The sequence below is a fragment of the Chrysemys picta genome, chromosome 2 (assembly GCF_011386835.1).
Source record: "Chrysemys picta bellii isolate R12L10 chromosome 2, ASM1138683v2, whole genome shotgun sequence".
Lineage (NCBI taxonomy): Eukaryota > Metazoa > Chordata > Testudines > Emydidae > Chrysemys > Chrysemys picta.
This window is the reverse complement of record NC_088792.1, coordinates 3,838,849-3,854,434: the sequence shown is the minus strand read 5'-3', so window position 1 is coordinate 3,854,434 and position 15,586 is coordinate 3,838,849. Positions and strand designations below refer to the sequence as shown.

The 15,586-nt window shown below is 57.0% G+C and overlaps 2 protein-coding genes across 2 annotated transcripts in view; both read left to right on the top strand.

Moving 5' to 3' along the window:
* Positions 1-8,619, top strand: part of LOC101937287 (uncharacterized) — a 28,821-nt gene extending 20,202 nt beyond the window's left edge. The window contains exons 10-14 of the mRNA XM_065582386.1: positions 425-551; positions 1,216-1,329; positions 3,543-3,656; positions 4,079-4,198; positions 7,252-8,619. Coding sequence (XP_065438458.1) covers positions 425-551; positions 1,216-1,329; positions 3,543-3,656; positions 4,079-4,198; positions 7,252-7,967 — 1,191 coding nt within the window. The 3' untranslated portion in view covers positions 7,968-8,619. The remainder of the gene's footprint in view (positions 1-424; positions 552-1,215; positions 1,330-3,542; positions 3,657-4,078; positions 4,199-7,251) is intronic.
* Positions 8,620-11,158: 2,539 nt separating this feature from the next.
* On the top strand, positions 11,159-12,115 carry LOC135981068 (gastrula zinc finger protein XlCGF7.1-like). The gene has a single exon (XM_065582384.1). It carries the CDS (start codon positions 11,159-11,161, stop codon positions 12,113-12,115), a length of 957 nt encoding a protein of 318 aa, XP_065438456.1.
* Positions 12,116-15,586: the final 3,471 nt, after the last annotated feature.

The window sequence follows — 15,586 nt, the reverse complement described above, 5'->3', positions numbered from 1 at the left end:
TGCTGGACAATACGGTGGGTCAGTGTAACTCCGCTTTCTTTCCTGTGAATCTTTGCATGAATTGGACGTTGGGGGAAGGTGTTGGCTGGGGGGCACTGGAGACCAAAGTCTTCCTGTGTCTGAGAGCAGCGGGCAGCACTCCGAGCTGCCCTCCGCTGCCTCACAGCAACCCGCTCCTGGAAGAGCCGTTGAACTAGGGCAGTTCAGTCTCCATGGCCCATTCGGTCTTTGGCCTGTTTGCTGAGACTGCCAACAAAGGGGTCAGTTGGCACCAAAAGGGATGTGTGGACACTGTTCCCTGGGCGTTGGACTGAGACTGCCAGCTTACACAGGTAGATTTTTAGGGCCCATTGCGATTGTCTGGTCTGAACTCCTGCCTAACGCAGGCCAGTACTACTGACCTCCCACACGCTTGTGATTGCAGATGCCGGTGACGTTCGTCGACGTGGCTGTCTATTTCTCTGCGGAGGAGTGGAAGAATTTGGAAGACTGGCAGAAGGAGCTATACAATAACCTGGTGAAGGAGAACTATGAATCTTTGAGCTCGCTGGGTAAACATGCGTTTTCACGTGCTTACCGGATGGTGTGTGTGACATCTGTGGCAGCCCCAGCCCTTGCTCCAGGCAAAACCCCAGGCCTTTTCATTTCAGCTGGAGCAGTGGCTATGCCCTCCCGAAAGCTAGAAATTAGACCTCAAATCCACACGTCCTCCCATTTAATGGGAGAGACTCCCCTACCCTGTCGTGGGTCCAATCCGTCTGTCTCCAGGGTTTGTTATATCTGGAGTCGCGCTTGCCGACATCAGAGCTAAAATTGGCCCAATGCTGATCTTTACTTGTGCACGTTCAGCATGGCCCTGGTGAAAAATCTGCTTCGTTAATGCGAAGCCAGGTGAGTAAATGGTACAGGTGGGTGTTGCTTGCCCTGCCTTAGGCTGGTTTAAGCGTCTGTAGTTTTTTGAATAGGTGAGCGGTTTACCATTGGTACTTTGTGAGCTTCTCTCCATATGGAGATCTCTGAATTCAGAGCACAGCTCACCTTCTGCTGAATGCTTTACCTTCCCACAGGCTCTTTGTCAATAGCTTTTGCTGCAAAGTTTCCCCCCGTCCCCTCCAGTGACGAGAGTGGGCTGGCTTGAAATAAATGAAAGGTCTCTAACAATCGCACGCTGTGAAATGAACCATTGGGTCCCCCCGCTATCTTTTCTGTGAACAGACCGGACCCGTTCCAAAGCAGACCCCGAGCCCCGGATTGAACGAGGGGAAGAGGCTTGTGTCCAAGAGCAGCAGAACTTAAAGGAGAGAGAAATCCCTCCAGAGCCCTGCACAGGTGAGGAATGAGATTCAAGCAAATCCGAGGCAAGGAGTGGAATGCGAATTGCAGCTGATGTGGCCGTATCCCGTTCATAGTATCGCTCAGGGTTTGCCTTCAGTCCTGACTTCTTCCGCTTCGGCTCTTTTTGGTCTTGTAACCATTCAGGACATCTGCCCGTTGGTGTACCCTTTTACTTGGCGACGCTCCTCTGCCTCTCACGGCTCGCTCCGTATCTCTGGCGATGGCTGTACCTTGGGCGCTAGACCACTTCTCTTAAGGCTTAACTCCTGCTCCGCTTCACCTGGGGATGTTGTGAAGGCAAAAGTGTAACTGGGTTCAGAAAAGAACTGGATACATTCCTGGAGGACAGGTCTGCCAATGGCCATTAGCCAGGAGGGTCAGGGACGCAGCCCTATGATCTGGGTGTCCCTAAACTTCTGGCTGTCAGAAGTTGAAAGTGGAAGACAGGTGGATCATTCCTTGATTGCCTTGTTCTGTTCACTGCCCCTGAAGCTCTGGTACTGGCCACTGCTGGAGGCAGGACGCTGGGCTAGATGGGCCATTGGTCTGACCCAGTACATCAGCTCTTACGTAATGGGAAAGCAGTGAATTCTAGCTGGTGCGCGTTGAGGTCGGAGTGAGGACTCCTGGGTTCTGCTCCTAATTTTGCCACTGACTTGCTGTGGGATATTGAGCAAGTCCCTTAGGCTCATATTTTCAAAAGTGGCCTGATTTTGGGGGTCCCCATTTTGTAGTGCCCAGCTTGAGACCCCCTCAGACCTGGTTTTTCAGAGATGTTGATCACCTGGAGCTCCCGTTGACTTCAGATTAATGGATGCTCAGCACCTGGATAATTAGTTAGTTTAAAGTTAGGTCCCTATTGGAAAGTAAAGGCGTACCTGCTCCGTGCCTCAGTTTCCCCAGCTGTGGAAGTGATCAATGCTTAATACTGAACTACCTCACAGGGCGATTTTGGAACTTAATGAATTAATATTTCTAAAGCACCTCAGCAGGTCCCGTGTTCCAAATAGCTAATGTGAAACAGAATCCAGGAGCAGACTGGAACTCAGGAAGGTTTCACTCTCTGTTGTTCTATATATTTACCTAAGAACGGCCATACTGGGTCAGACCAATGGTCCATGTAGCCCAGTCTCCTGTCTCTGACAGTGGCCAGTGTCAGATGCTTCAGAGGCAATGAACAAAGCAGGCAATCATCGAGTGATCCATCCTTTATCGTCCAGTCCCAGCTTCTAGCAGTCAAAGGCTTAGGGACACCCAGAGCGTGGGGTTGTGCCCCCTGATCATCTTGTAATAGCCACTGATGGACCTATCCTCAATCAACGTATCTAATTCTTTTTTTAATCCAGTTATAATTTTTACCTTCCCAACATCCCCTGGCAATGCATTCCACGGGTTGACTGTGCGTTGTGGGAAGAAATACTTCCTTGTGTTTGTTTTAAACCTGCTGCCTGTTAATTTATCGGGTGACCTCTAATTCTTGTGATATGTGAAGGGGTAAATAACACTTCCCTAGTCGCTTTCTCCACACCGGTCATCGATGTTCTAGATGTCTGTCATATCCTCCCTTAGTCGTCTCTTCTCTAAGCTGAACGGTCCCAGGCTTTTTAGTCTCTCCTATGGAAGCTGTTCCAGACCCCTAATAATGTTTGTTGCCCTTTGCTGTCCTTTTTCCAATTCTAATGCACCTTGTTTGAGATGGGGCGACCAGAACTGCACCCTGTATTCAGTTCATATTTGGTCACTTTTTTTGAGGCCTCCTGGAGAAAAGGGACTTTTAGGGCACGTCTACACTGCAATAAAACGCTGTCAGCTGGCCTGGGCTGCAGGGCTATCAAACTATAGTGTAGACATTTGGGCTCGGGTTGCAGCCTGGGCTCTGGGACCCTGGGAGGGAGAGGAGCCCGGAGCCCGGGCCCTGGCCCAAGTCAGCTGACATGGGCCAGCTGCATGTGTGTTACTGCAGAGTAGATCTACTCTTAGGAAGGGATTCACCCCGACTGTAATGTTCCCGCTGATGTCACTTCCACGCACAGCAAGGTGATACGCCGTGTAGTGTATTCACCCCTCGGCCAAGCCCCTTGCTAACACGTTCGTGTCTATTCAGAACACGCCCCCTCCGGCGGGCGAAACGGCATTGCTTTGAGATGGGTGTGAACGGTTCAGCAGCTGATACACGAACGGCTTCTAATTCTCTGTCCCTCAAACAGAATCCCTGATGTCAACGCCCGACATTCTGTCCCGGATCAAACAAGAGGAGGGGCCTTTTGTTGGGGAGCAGCAGTTCTCGGAGGAGAGAGGAATTCCCGCGGACCCCTGCGCAGGTGACTGATCGATTCAAACAACTTGCAAATGACGAGTGCGGCAAAGAGCAGGAAATTGAGTGTAGCTTCCTCTCAGAAGTCTGCTAGTTCTGTAGCTTTGCTCGTCCAGTTCATGGGTCGTGTCCTGCCTGCCACTGACCTGTTGTACGACCATGGGCAAGTCACTTGAGGCCCAAATTTAGCAGCCTCTGATTTTTTTGGGGGAGGGGTGGCCTCCATTTCCTCCTAGATGCCAACTTCTTCTGATTCTAATCCCTCCTTTTTGTGAGCAGTCCCCTCTAGGGCACAGTACAGACCGGAATTGCCTCGTGCACCTGTTTGCATCCCTTCTGGCTGCCCCCAATGCAGAGCCCGCCCATCAGTTTGAGAGCAAGGTGTTCCGTGGGTAATAGAACATAATGTGTGTTCATTTTCTCCCTCAGGAGCAGACGCTCTGATTTCTGCCCATGACTTTTTATCCTGGATTAAACAAGAGGAAGAGCCCTGTGTCCGGGATTCGTGGGAGTTGGCTGAAAGAGAGATCCTCACTGGCCCTGGCCCAGGTGAGCAATGGCTTAAAAGCAGCCCGAACCAGTGAGTAAAGCGCAGAAGTCAGCGGTCTGGCTGCCCTGTGGGCGCTCTGCGGAGGGGAAGGTTTGTCCTGTCTTCGTGGCAGACACCAGTTCGTAGATTTTAAGGCCGGAAGGGACTAGTGTGATCGGGTCGTCTGATCTCGTGTATAAGGCTGGCCAAAGAATCTCCCTCCAAGTGATCCCTGCAGAAGCTTCCGGATAGGTCCAGGGCTGGGCAGCGTCTCTCTTCCTTCAGTCACACGGCCTCTCGCAGAGGCTTCGTCTGGCTGCGGCTGAAGCGGCGTCAGGCTGGGGCTACATCGGAATGTTCTGCGGGCATAGCCGTGTTGGTGAGAAGTGTGAAAAATCCCCTCCACACACACAACCAACAGAGCTGTGCCATCGACAGCCCCAGTGTAGACACGGTTAGGCCAACAAAAAGTCTCTTTGCTGGGATAGCTCGTGTCGTTTGGGGAACGGGTCTCAGCACTACTGGCAGAAGGACTCTTGCTGGTATAAGCTACATCTCCACGAAGAGGGTTTGCTGGTCGAGCCGGACAGGAATCCTTTCCTAGCGCAGTGACAGACTCCAGGAGCTCAGTGGGGTTAGCTCAACAAAGAGGAGGTGAAGGGGTGACTTGCTGACAGTCTGTAAGTACCTACCTGGGGAACAATGTTCAGACTAGCAGCGACAGCAGGTCTAACACCACCCAAAGGCTGGAAGCTGAAACTAGACCAGTTCAGGCAGGCGGCGACGTGCAGTTTTTAACAGTGAGGGTCGTTAACCGTGGGAACGTTTTACCAGGGGCTGGGGTGGGTTCTCCAGCACTGGCCATTTTTAAATCAAGATGGGATGTTTTTCAAAAAAGAAAATCTGCTCTAGGGTTTATTTGGGGGCAGGTCTCTGTTATACCGGAGGTCAGACTGGCTGATCCCAGTGGTCCCTTCTGGTCTCATGCAGACCAGGCCTTCGTCTCCTCTGTAGATGGGGATGCTGCCCGGTGTTCCCTCTAGTTTTTTATGTGCATGTGTGGAATGAATTTTGTTATGTGCACCAGTATGGAGGTTGTGTGTGACACATCACCTTCGTATCAGTGCACTTAACAAAATCCATGTGGCGGGGATGGGGCCGAGGGGTTTGGAGTGTGTGGGGGGCCGGGGGAGAGGGTTGGGGTGCAGCGGTGTGAGGGCTCTGGCTGGGGTGCGGGCTCTGGGGTGGGGCTGGGGCAGAGGGTTGGGGTGCAGGCTCTGGGGTGGGATCAGGGGTTTGGGGGTGCAGGCTGTCCTGGGGCTGCGGTGGGGAAAGAGGACCCTTCTCCCCCCGCACCCCTCCAACCCTCTCTCACCACAGCAGCTTGGGGCCGGGGGAGAGGCACCTCTCCCTGGGGCAGCTCCGGCAGGGCTGAGCTGGGCTGAGGGAGGGGCTCCTCTCCCCTGGCGGTGGCAAGTCCGGGGCAGGTCTGTGCTGGGGCAGAAGCATCTCTCCCCGCCACAGCCCTGAGCCCCTGCGTGGGGCTTAATAGGCAACTGCGCGGCCACACAGCTTAGAGAGAACTTAGATGCTGCCTCCTCTCCTGCGCCCGGTCCTAGATGGCCCAGAGCTGATCCCTGCACAGAGTGCATGCGTGGGGCCCTGGGGGGAACTTCCCCCACTGTTCAGTCCCAGGGCAGGGTTGTGCGGCTCAGGTGGTTAGAGCCTCAGGGATTGTAGCCTTGGAGTCTCGTGGTACATTCCCCCACCTCCCAGCACCCATTCAGCTCCATGTGTGCCCAACCCTTGGGAGACGGCTGCTCCCAGCTCGGAATAGGCACCCAGCTGGGAAGTGTTGGCTTTAGCCTGCGACTGGTTAACGTGCTCAGCTGTGAAAATACAATTTGGGTTGGTTTGTTTTCGTGGCTGAGCGGCTGGTTGGTGTTGGCCGTGATGAGCTCCTTTGGGTGTTGGTAGCACCTGGAGGCTCTAACTGAGATTATGCTGGGTGCTGCACGGCCCCGCAGCGAGAGACGGCCCCACCACCAGAGCTCACGAGCGCCATAGACCAGGCAGAGAAAATCCCCATTTACAGATGAGGAACTGAGCCTCGGAGAGCCGAATGCCTTGGCCGAGGTGGATGTGACCGAGCTGGGAATGAAACCCAGATCTCCCGAGTGCCAGCCCGGTGCCTGTTCGACCGAGATCTTAGTAATCTGCTTAGAGTGGACAATTGGCGCACACAATCCCTTCCCAAGCCAGAAACCTTTATTCGCACTCCACTGTCTGATCGCCACGTGACGGAGGGTCATCACGCCGCTTAAAGCATGACTGGAAGGTGCTCAGATGCTGTAGCGATGAGGATGGTGTAAAGACCTGCCCAGAACAGAGTAGAACTGGGACAAAAGATGCTCTCGAGGGAGGGAGTTTGGGACTCCTGGGTTCTCTCCTGGCAGGAAGTTGGGAGGGAGTGTACTGTAGGTGTTACGAGCTGGGACCCAGCTCTCCTGGGCTGTTCAGAGATTGTGAGGCCAGTAGGGACCGTTCGCTCATCCGGCCGGAGGTGAAGTGGTTAATGTTTGCTGAGTTTTTTGAGCTCCTCGGTTGGGAGGTGTGCTAGGAGGGGCAAGTGCTGTTCTGACACATTCAAACAAACAGGGATTTTTGCCCCGCTGCCCTGGCCCTGGCCCTGCGAGGACGTGTCGGGAGTGATCTGCAAAGCCCTGTTTCCTACGTGGCTGGGACCAGAGAGTGCTTTGGGTGGCGGTCACCCAATTCTCTCTGGCTGAAATCCACCCCTGGGCCAGGGAGTGGATTGGGTCAATGGGACTTAAATAGAGCTCAGGCCTGGTACTGACTCCCTGTCCCTCTCTCCCGGGGCTGGGGCTGGCTTTCTGCAGACAGCTGGATGTAACCGAGAGAGCTCAAACCCTTCTCACCGCCGGTCTCCATCCCAGGTTCATCCTAGCCCAGGCCACTGAGACCCACCCTCGGCTCCGTGGGACAGTGCTGTGGATCGGGGCCCTTTCCCCCAAAGAGCCAGGGATGAGATTCTCTTTCTTTCTTCCGGCAGGCGACGGGCTCATGGTGAAGTCGGAGGAGCAGCGTCACCGCCAGGCAGGCCCGGAAGAGTTGGGGTTGCTGGGGGGCTCTGGGGAGCCGCTCTACCAGGCCCCGGCCTACGGGAGCCAGCGTGGCTCGGTGACGCAGCAAGCCGACCCTGGCGAGAACAGACTGGGTAAATCCTTCCGCTCGGACGCCAGCTTCGGCGAGTTACCAGGCACCTTGATCCCGCGGGGAGCCGGCGCGCTGGGGGAGGAGCGGCCGCACGGCTGTGCCGAGTGCGGGAAGAGCTTCAGCGTGAAGAAGAGCCTGAAGATTCACCAGCGGAGCCATGCCAAGGAGCGGCCCTACGCCTGTGGGGAGTGCGGCAAGAGCTTCAACTGCCACTCGGGGCTGGTGCGGCACCAGATGATCCACCGCGGCGAGCGGCCCTACAAGTGCGAGGAGTGCGGGAAGTGCTACAGCCGCAAGGAGCACCTCCAGAACCACCAGCGGCTGCACACCGGCGAGCGGCCCTTCCAGTGCGCCGCCTGCGGGAAGAGCTTCATCCGCAAGCAGAACCTGCTAAAGCACCAGCGCATCCACACCGGGGAGCGGCCCTACCAGTGCGGGGAGTGCGGGAGGAGCTTCCGCTACAAGGAGTCCCTCAAGGACCATCAGCGGGTTCACGGCGCGGAGCTGGGGGCCCCCCCTGGGCTCCCGCCGGCCCTGGGCAGTGGGGACTAGATCCTGGGACTCCGTGAACTAGACCACATGGCAGCTCGGGACTGGGTCGTAACCGACCGCGAGTTAAATCCAAGGCAGCGAAGTGAAAACCAGTGCCAGAAACGAAGCTTTTACCAAATACGTCCGTGGGGCACGAGGCAGCCAGGGTGTCTGGCACGTCCTCGGAGGGACCCCCAGCACGTTTTTCATACCCATCTCCCATCCCCTGGACAAGCCCCTTCCACGCAACCTGCAGAGAGAGCCGGAAAGGCCGGTGCATGCGCCGAACGCTGCTCCCCGCCTCCTCCCGTGCCCAAAGAGCAACCTCGTCCCCACTAACGTCCCGCTCCGGTTCTAAACCCCCCCATGGCCTCACTCCTGGGGCTCTTCTCTAGAACCCGCTTCCTTTCTCCCGCTCCACACCCACAGCGGCAAGATTGTGTGAGAGCCTTCTCCTCTGCAGCTCCTGCCCCCAGAGCCGCCTCTCCCCACATTTCTCCTCCCACTGGATGTAGATTGATTCTTTCTCACCCGTTGCTCTGTGTCCCGCCCCCTCCCCCCCCGTTGTTTTTACATTTTAATTTCATAAGCGTGCAGTTAAACTCTGTCAAGTGTTTGGCGGTGTAGTTTTATATGGCAGATGCAATGCAAAATAAAGTTGTGTTGGGCTGTTCCTGGTGTTGGATTGTTCCTACAGCTAACCCTACGCAGCCGGCCGGCCTCCTGAAATTCTATGGGAGACCATTGCCAAGAACGCAGCAATCCGTGGCCGCCTGGGTTTTTCCACTGCTGGTGGCCCACCAGGGCCAATGCACCCTGCCCGGATTCTTGTTTACGCTAAAGCTCTGCTAGCATGAAGGGGCCGGGAGAACTCCACCCACTTTCCAAGCTCCTCTATGCTGCTGGAGCGGGGGCAGGGCTTCTCATGTAAACGAGAATCGGGCCCCTTTTCTCCATCAGAACCTCCCTCCTGGCGGGTTTGCTCCTGCCCACGTTGGGTGCAGTGAGAGTGCCACTGGCGTCCGCGGGGATGGGCTCGTCTGACATGTGCCACGCTAGGACAGTCCCCCCCCGCTGGGTCCCCACGAGCTGCCCGCTGGGATCACCGGAGCTAGGGCCGCTACAGGCCAAATGAACCTGCCGCCAGGCAGAGGCACGTCAAAACCTGGCACGTGGAAGTGGCTGGTTCTGGCCCTGTCGGGTTGGGCTGATCAGCAGTGGTGTGATTAGAGTCCTCGCGTGTGTGCGGGGAGACGATGCTAACCAGGAACTGGGTATTGACCCAGCAACACCGCTGCTCCTTTCCCCACGAGCTGGCAGCCCCTGAACTCCTCTGTCGTTTCCTTATTTGTTAGCCCGGCGGGTTCGAGGAAACACTCTAATCTCCAGTTAGGAGCCTCTTTGCCTGCATAGCCCAGTGAGTCCATAGGACTTCAGTGGTCCCTCATCCTGGCTTCTGCACACCCAGAGAGGTAGCGATGAGAGGAAGCCCCTCCTACTGCTAGCTGCCTGAGATGCATACTGCGGGGGAGGGATTACCACCAATCTCCCATCCCCCCCGTGCCCAAGAGGTGGTCCAGAGTCTCCGTGGACCTGACCGGCTGACGTGTGTCTGATGTGTCTCTGTGATGGGCCTGCCACCGGGTTCTCCTGTTGGGTCCTTCTGGTGCATCTTGTCCCTACCCTAGTCCTCCCTGGCCTCAGTCACTGTCTCTCCTCAGTAGAGTCCTTTGGCCTCGGGCAATGACAGGTGCTTGGTTCCAAGTCCTCGTAAAGTGGCCAGTGACTGATGGTGAAATGTAACCACCTCTGATGTCCTTTTCCAGATGGTGCTATTTGCAAACCGTACCTCCTGTCCTGGACGGAAGAACCGTGTGTCCGGGACCGGGGGGGCTTAGCAGAGCGCGAGATCCCCACGGGACTCGGGACAGGTCAGTAATCACCTACAGCAGCTGGAGCTGGAAAGAAAAACAGACCTAACCGAATCCTCGTAAGCTCTTCTGTAATGAGGAAGGCCGGTGCAGTGGTCAGTGGGCTAGCCTATAACTCCGGAGATCTGAGTTCATTCCCTGCCTGCATGAACCACGCTGTGCTGCGGTTCCCCATCTGCGTAACAAGGCTAACAGGGCTGCCTCTGTGTGAGGATAAACATGAAAGGTTGGGAGGTGCTTGGGGCCACAGGTGAAGTCCGTGTCCCCCCAAGCCAGCGGCTCATTGGGCTGAGGCAGTTAAGGCCTGTCGGTTTCATAGCCAACCGTACACGAGGGAGCGCTGTGGTCAGCATCACACGCAGCCGCCTGTGACTGCCCTAAGCCGACCAGGGCCAGTGGCCTGAGCAAGGCGAAGCTCACGCCCTTCAGGCCTGCAGCGGAGCACCTTAGCCACTCAGCCCCCGCCCTCGAACCCTGGCAGAGCCAGAGGTAGAAATGACGTTTGCCAGAGAATTGCTCCAGACTCATTGCTTCCTGCTCGGTGTACTGCAGCAGCACCCACAAGGAGCTAGTGCGGACACAAGCCCGCCCCATAATGGACCATCACTCATGGCTTCCCACCAATCACCGCTGGTTTTTTTGACCTTTCGACAGGTCTCGAGGCCCCCTGGTTTCCTTTGGCTCCGGATCCCCAGGTGTGTCCGTTTAGCCCGCCCCCCAGAGAGAACACTGCTGGGCGGAGCCCTGTTTCGGGAGCTGCTGTTCTGATCTCCACGGGACACTTGGTAATGTTGTTCTCTCTCCCGCCAACAGAATCTCTCGTTTCCCCAGCTGGAGCTGTGGCCCGGACAGAACAGGGGGGAGAGGCCTGTGCAGGGAGCCGGCAGGACTCCGAGGAAAGAGAAACATCGGTGGCTCTGAGCACCGGTGAGTGATAGTTTGAATGTGGCCTTTTGGGCTTCACAAACTCTAGCTAATGAGAGAAGGCAGCACCGGGTTGGGCCTTTCTCCCCAGCCCGCACTGGTCAGTTTTGATTCTGTCTGTCTAGGTGGATTCTCAGACGGCCCTTAGCAGCGTAGTACCAGAGCTCTTCAGAGCAGGGATGTCGCGTATCGTGTTCGGATCATGCCAGGCACAGTGGGGATCTGATCTCGGTTGGAGCCGAGCGGGGGCTCGTTCTCCTGGCACAAGGGTGGCTGGATTCTCTCTATGTTCCAGGTGGGATCGTAGCAGAGGCGCAGCGTCTTGAGGCGCATCCCCCCCACCGCGAGCAGCGCCAGATGGCGTCGGGAAGGCGGGTTTTCTGGAGTCCCGAGCAGAGAGCTCCCCAGGATGCCCACAGGGTGGAGGATCAGCGTGGAGCTGCCCTCAGTAATTCCTCTGAGCAGCCAGTCCTGCTCCCAGGGTCGGAACCTCCCTTGCCCTCCGCGGGGGCAGGATCGGGCCCTGGGTGGGCCAGAGTTCCCTGCGAGAGCCGAGACGTGGCTGCCCCTTACGCCGCGCAGGCCGGGGAGCGGCCCCATGCCTCGAGTGCCGTGAAATCCCAGGCCCGCTCCCCAGCAGATGAGCCAGTCCAGTGCGACAGGAGCTTCCCCCAGCCCACGGGCCTGGCCGCCCACCAGCCCAAGCCCAGTGGGCAGAGGCCCCATGCCTGCAGCGAGGGCGGCCAGAGCTTCAAGCAGCAGCAGAACCCGATTATCCACCTGAGAACCCACGGCAGGGCCAAGCCCCACCAGTGCAGCCAGTGCGGGCAGAGCTTCCTCCACCGCTCCCGGCTCACCTACCACGCCCGCATCCACACCGGCGAGCGGCCCTACGCCTGCGCCCAGTGCGGGAAGTGCTACAGCCGCAAGGAGCATCTCCAGAACCACCAGCGGCTGCACACGGGCGAGCGGCCCTTCCAGTGCCACGAGTGCGGGAAGTGCTACATCCGCAAGGAGCACCTGCAGTACCACCAGCGCGTCCACACCGGCGAGCGGCCCTTCCAGTGCGCCGCCTGCGGGAGGAGCTTCATCCGCAAGCAGAACCTGCTGAAGCACCAGCGCGTCCACACCGGGGAGCGGCCCTACCAGTGCGGGGAGTGCGGGAGGAGCTTCCGCTACAAGGAGTCCCTCAAAGACCATCAGAGAACCCACGATGCTGAGCCAGGGTTGCCCCCCGGCCTGCACCCAGGAGCCGGGCTCAGGAAGCAGATGCCTCTGTGTGAGAGGGGAGCCAAGGGGGGGTCGGGGAGCTGATGATAATACTCAGCCCTTGTGCCGTGTTTCCCCTGGGCTGGGCCCGGAGGAGCCTGGCTCTCCCCAAGCGTGGGGCAGGAAAAGTGAAAGGACTTGGTCACAACACCGAGCCAGGAATCAAACTTGGGTTTCCTGAATCCCAGCCCTGTGCTCTAACCACTAGTCCACACTGCTTTCCTGTAGCAGGAAACTTCTTTTGGCTAAAACCCGCTCTGAAAGTGAGCTGGGCACATTGCTCGTGTAGAACTGGTCTCTGCCACCCGGAGCAGTGTCCCAGCTCCGGGCATCACAGCCTTCTCCTCTGGAGCTCCTGCTGCCCTGAACCTCTCCAGCCGCTTTCAGATCTCCTGGGGCTGTAGGTAGCCATCCTTGCTCCCATCCCCCTCTGTTTCTCGTGCACAATGGAAAATAAAGTTTGGCTGAATTCTGCTGGACTGGGCCTTTTTTTCTCCCCAAGCCAAAGGCAATTCAGGCAGCGCTCTCTCTCTCCTGTTCTCACAGCAGGGCTGTTCGCACTGGGGAGCCAGCATCTGCTTGAAAACATAACTGTGCAGTGACGTCGGGGGGACGTGGAGCTGCCGGGATGGCGCAGCCGGCTGAATTTGCAGCTCACGTGTCTCTCTGGCCTTTGGGCGCCTGGGAGCGCCCTGCATGTCGGGGCAAAGATTGCCGTGCTCGGGAGAACTGCAGCCCCCTCCTCGGGGACGCTGCACTGGTGAACGGCTGGGGAAAGTCCCCCTGTTTTGAACGGCGTCAGCCCTTCTGCATTAGGGGTTTGCACCGGGGTACCTACCCAGGCGCACGTTGCCCAAATGCAGCCAGGCCTTGCCCTCAGTGACCTGGGGACCACTGACACGTTGTCCACACTAACGCTCCCACCACCGTGGGCAATGCTAAGGCTGTGGTCGGCAAGGCCACAGAGCCGCTTCACCTCGGTAGGCTGGGAGCAGTGAACCGCCACGGGCTGCCCGCCTACCGTTTGGGCCAGGGAAGAGGGTGCCCCGAGGTTGGCCTGCGGTGGTAATCGTGCAATAGTCTGTGGCAAGGGGAGGAGGAGAAATGGGAAAAAGGGACCCCGCTAGCAGTCCTCTCTGGTGTCCCTCCCATGCGCAGACCCAGAACAAGGAGAATCAGGGCTTGCGGCGCTATAAATGCCTGGTATAGCTAGGCCGGCAGTGCCCCCTAGTGGAGACACAGGGTGTGCCAACAGACAGATTTTTTTTCTACCACCACGTACCCCCATGTCCCTGAACGCCGTTCGCTAGGCCAGGACAAGGCAGGGAGGTCAAATCTTTCACTGGACCAACCTCTGCTGGGGAGAGAGACGTGCTTCGAGCTTGCGCAGAGCTCGTCGCAGTTGAAAGCTCGTCTCTCTCCCCAACAGAAGTTGGTCCAACAAAAGCTCTGACCTCACCCAGCTTCTCTCTAATATCCTGGGACCGACGTGGCTACAACAACGCTGCACGTGAGCTCTGCGTGGGGTTCCCCCCACCCCGGCACTCCTGGCCCACAGAGCTATGCCGCCAAAGCTTCGTAGTGTAGTCAGCCTGCGTGTGACAGGCACTTGGGAAAATGCAGCTGACGCATCTGGGGAAAGACGATCCAATGGGAGGGAGAGATCTAGGAACCAGCCATGACTGAATGGGATGCAGGGGAGGGAGCAGGCAGCAAATTAGACCCGAGTTTGCAATGGGATATGGCTGCAAAAAAGGCCGATCCGAGTCGCCAAATCACACTGCTTGGCGTGGCCAGTACCCACCCCGATCTCTTTCCCCTTCCCTTGTCTGCCTGCTTTGCTCTCCGCGGGGCAGGGCCTGTGCCCTACGCGGGTGCTCCTGGAGCCAGTTGTTAGGAGCAGCATTGAGGCGCAGATGGGAAGGCGGCCCCGTCCTGGAGCAGGGGTGGGTCCTAACCCCTGGAGTCCCGTGGCCAGCTTTACGCATGGCAGAGCGGACACTGCTGAACTGGAAGGCCTTTAGAGAACAACCTGGGGGCTGGAGGAGCTGAGCTCTGAGGAATGATTGAGTGTGAAATGTGTAGTTTGGCTAAACAGGGACTACAGGACTCCCCTGCCTCTTCTAATGTGATGCTTAGAGAACTTTGCAGCTCTGTGGCACAGGGCAGACACAGCTCCCGTTCTGTCCTGCTCTCCAGCAGTGGGTCAGCCCTTCACCACTAAAGACCTTAAGAATGGCCAGAGGGTCAGACCAAAGGTCCATCTAGCCCAGTATCCCATCTTCCGACAGTGGCCAGTGCCAGGTGCTTCAGAGGGAGTGAACAGAACAGGGCCATTTGTAGAATCATGAATCATAGAAGATCAGGGTTGGAAGGGACCTCAGGAGGTATCTAGTCCAACCCCCTGCTCAAAGCAGGACCAATCCCCAACTAAACCATCCCAGCCAGGGCTTTGTCAAGCCTGACCTTAAAAACCTCTAAGGATGGAGATTCCACCACCTCCCTAGGTAACCCATTCCAGTGCTTCACCACCCTCCTAGTGAAATAGTGTTTCCTGATATCCAACCTAGACCTCCCCCACTGCAACTTGAGACCGTTATTCCTTGTTCTGTCATCTGCCACCACTGAGAACAGCCAAGCTCCATCCTCTTTGGAACCCCCCTCAGGTAGTTGAAAGCAGCTATCAATCCCCTGTGACAGACCCAGACCAGTGGGGTACAGGAGTCTGGTAGAGGGCAAATATACTGGTCACTGGATGAGTAGTTTTCTGTTCCCTGAGTGACCAGAGCAGGGGCTGCACTAGAGTAAACAGGAACCTGCTAGAAGCAGTTAAGGCAGGCAGGCAGGCTAATCAGGGCACCTGGAGCCAATTAAGAAGCTGCTAGAATCAATTAAGGCAGGCTAATCAGGGCACCTGGGTTTTAAAAAGGAGCTCACTTCAGTTTGTGGTGTGAGGAGCTGGGACCAAGAGGTGCAAGGAGCTGAGAGGGTGTGCTGTGCTGCTGGAGGACTGAGGCGCACAAGCGTTATCAGACACCAGGAGGAAGGTCCTGTGGTGAGAATAATGCAGGTGTTTGGAGGAGGCCATGGGGAAGTAGCCCAGGGAGTTGTAGCTGTCATGCAGCTGTTACAGGAGGCACTATAGACAGCTGCAGTCCACAGGGCCCTGGGCTGGAACCCGGAGTAGAGGGTGGGCCTGGGTTCCAAACCTCCCAATTGACCTGGACTGTGGGTTCTTCCAGAGGGGGAGGTCTGTGGGCTGTTCCCCAACTCACGTGGTGAATCTCTAAGGCAAGAAAATCTGCCAATAAGCACAGGACCCAGCCTCTCTTATAAATCATGTGCCCCAGCCCCCTAATCATTTTCGTTGCCCTCTGTGGACTCTCCAATTTGTCCACATCCCTTCTGTAGTGGGGAGACCACAACTGGACCCAATACTCCAGGTGTGGCCTCACCAATGGAGGGGAATAATCACTTCCCTCGATCTGCTGGCAATGCTCCTACCAATACAGCCTA

What these genes read in the sequence shown, in the direction of transcription:
- LOC135981068 (XM_065582384.1), top strand. Translation starts at nt 11,159, where the DNA reads ATGGCGTCGGGAAGGCGGGTTTTCTGGAGTCCCGAGCAGAGAGCTCCC.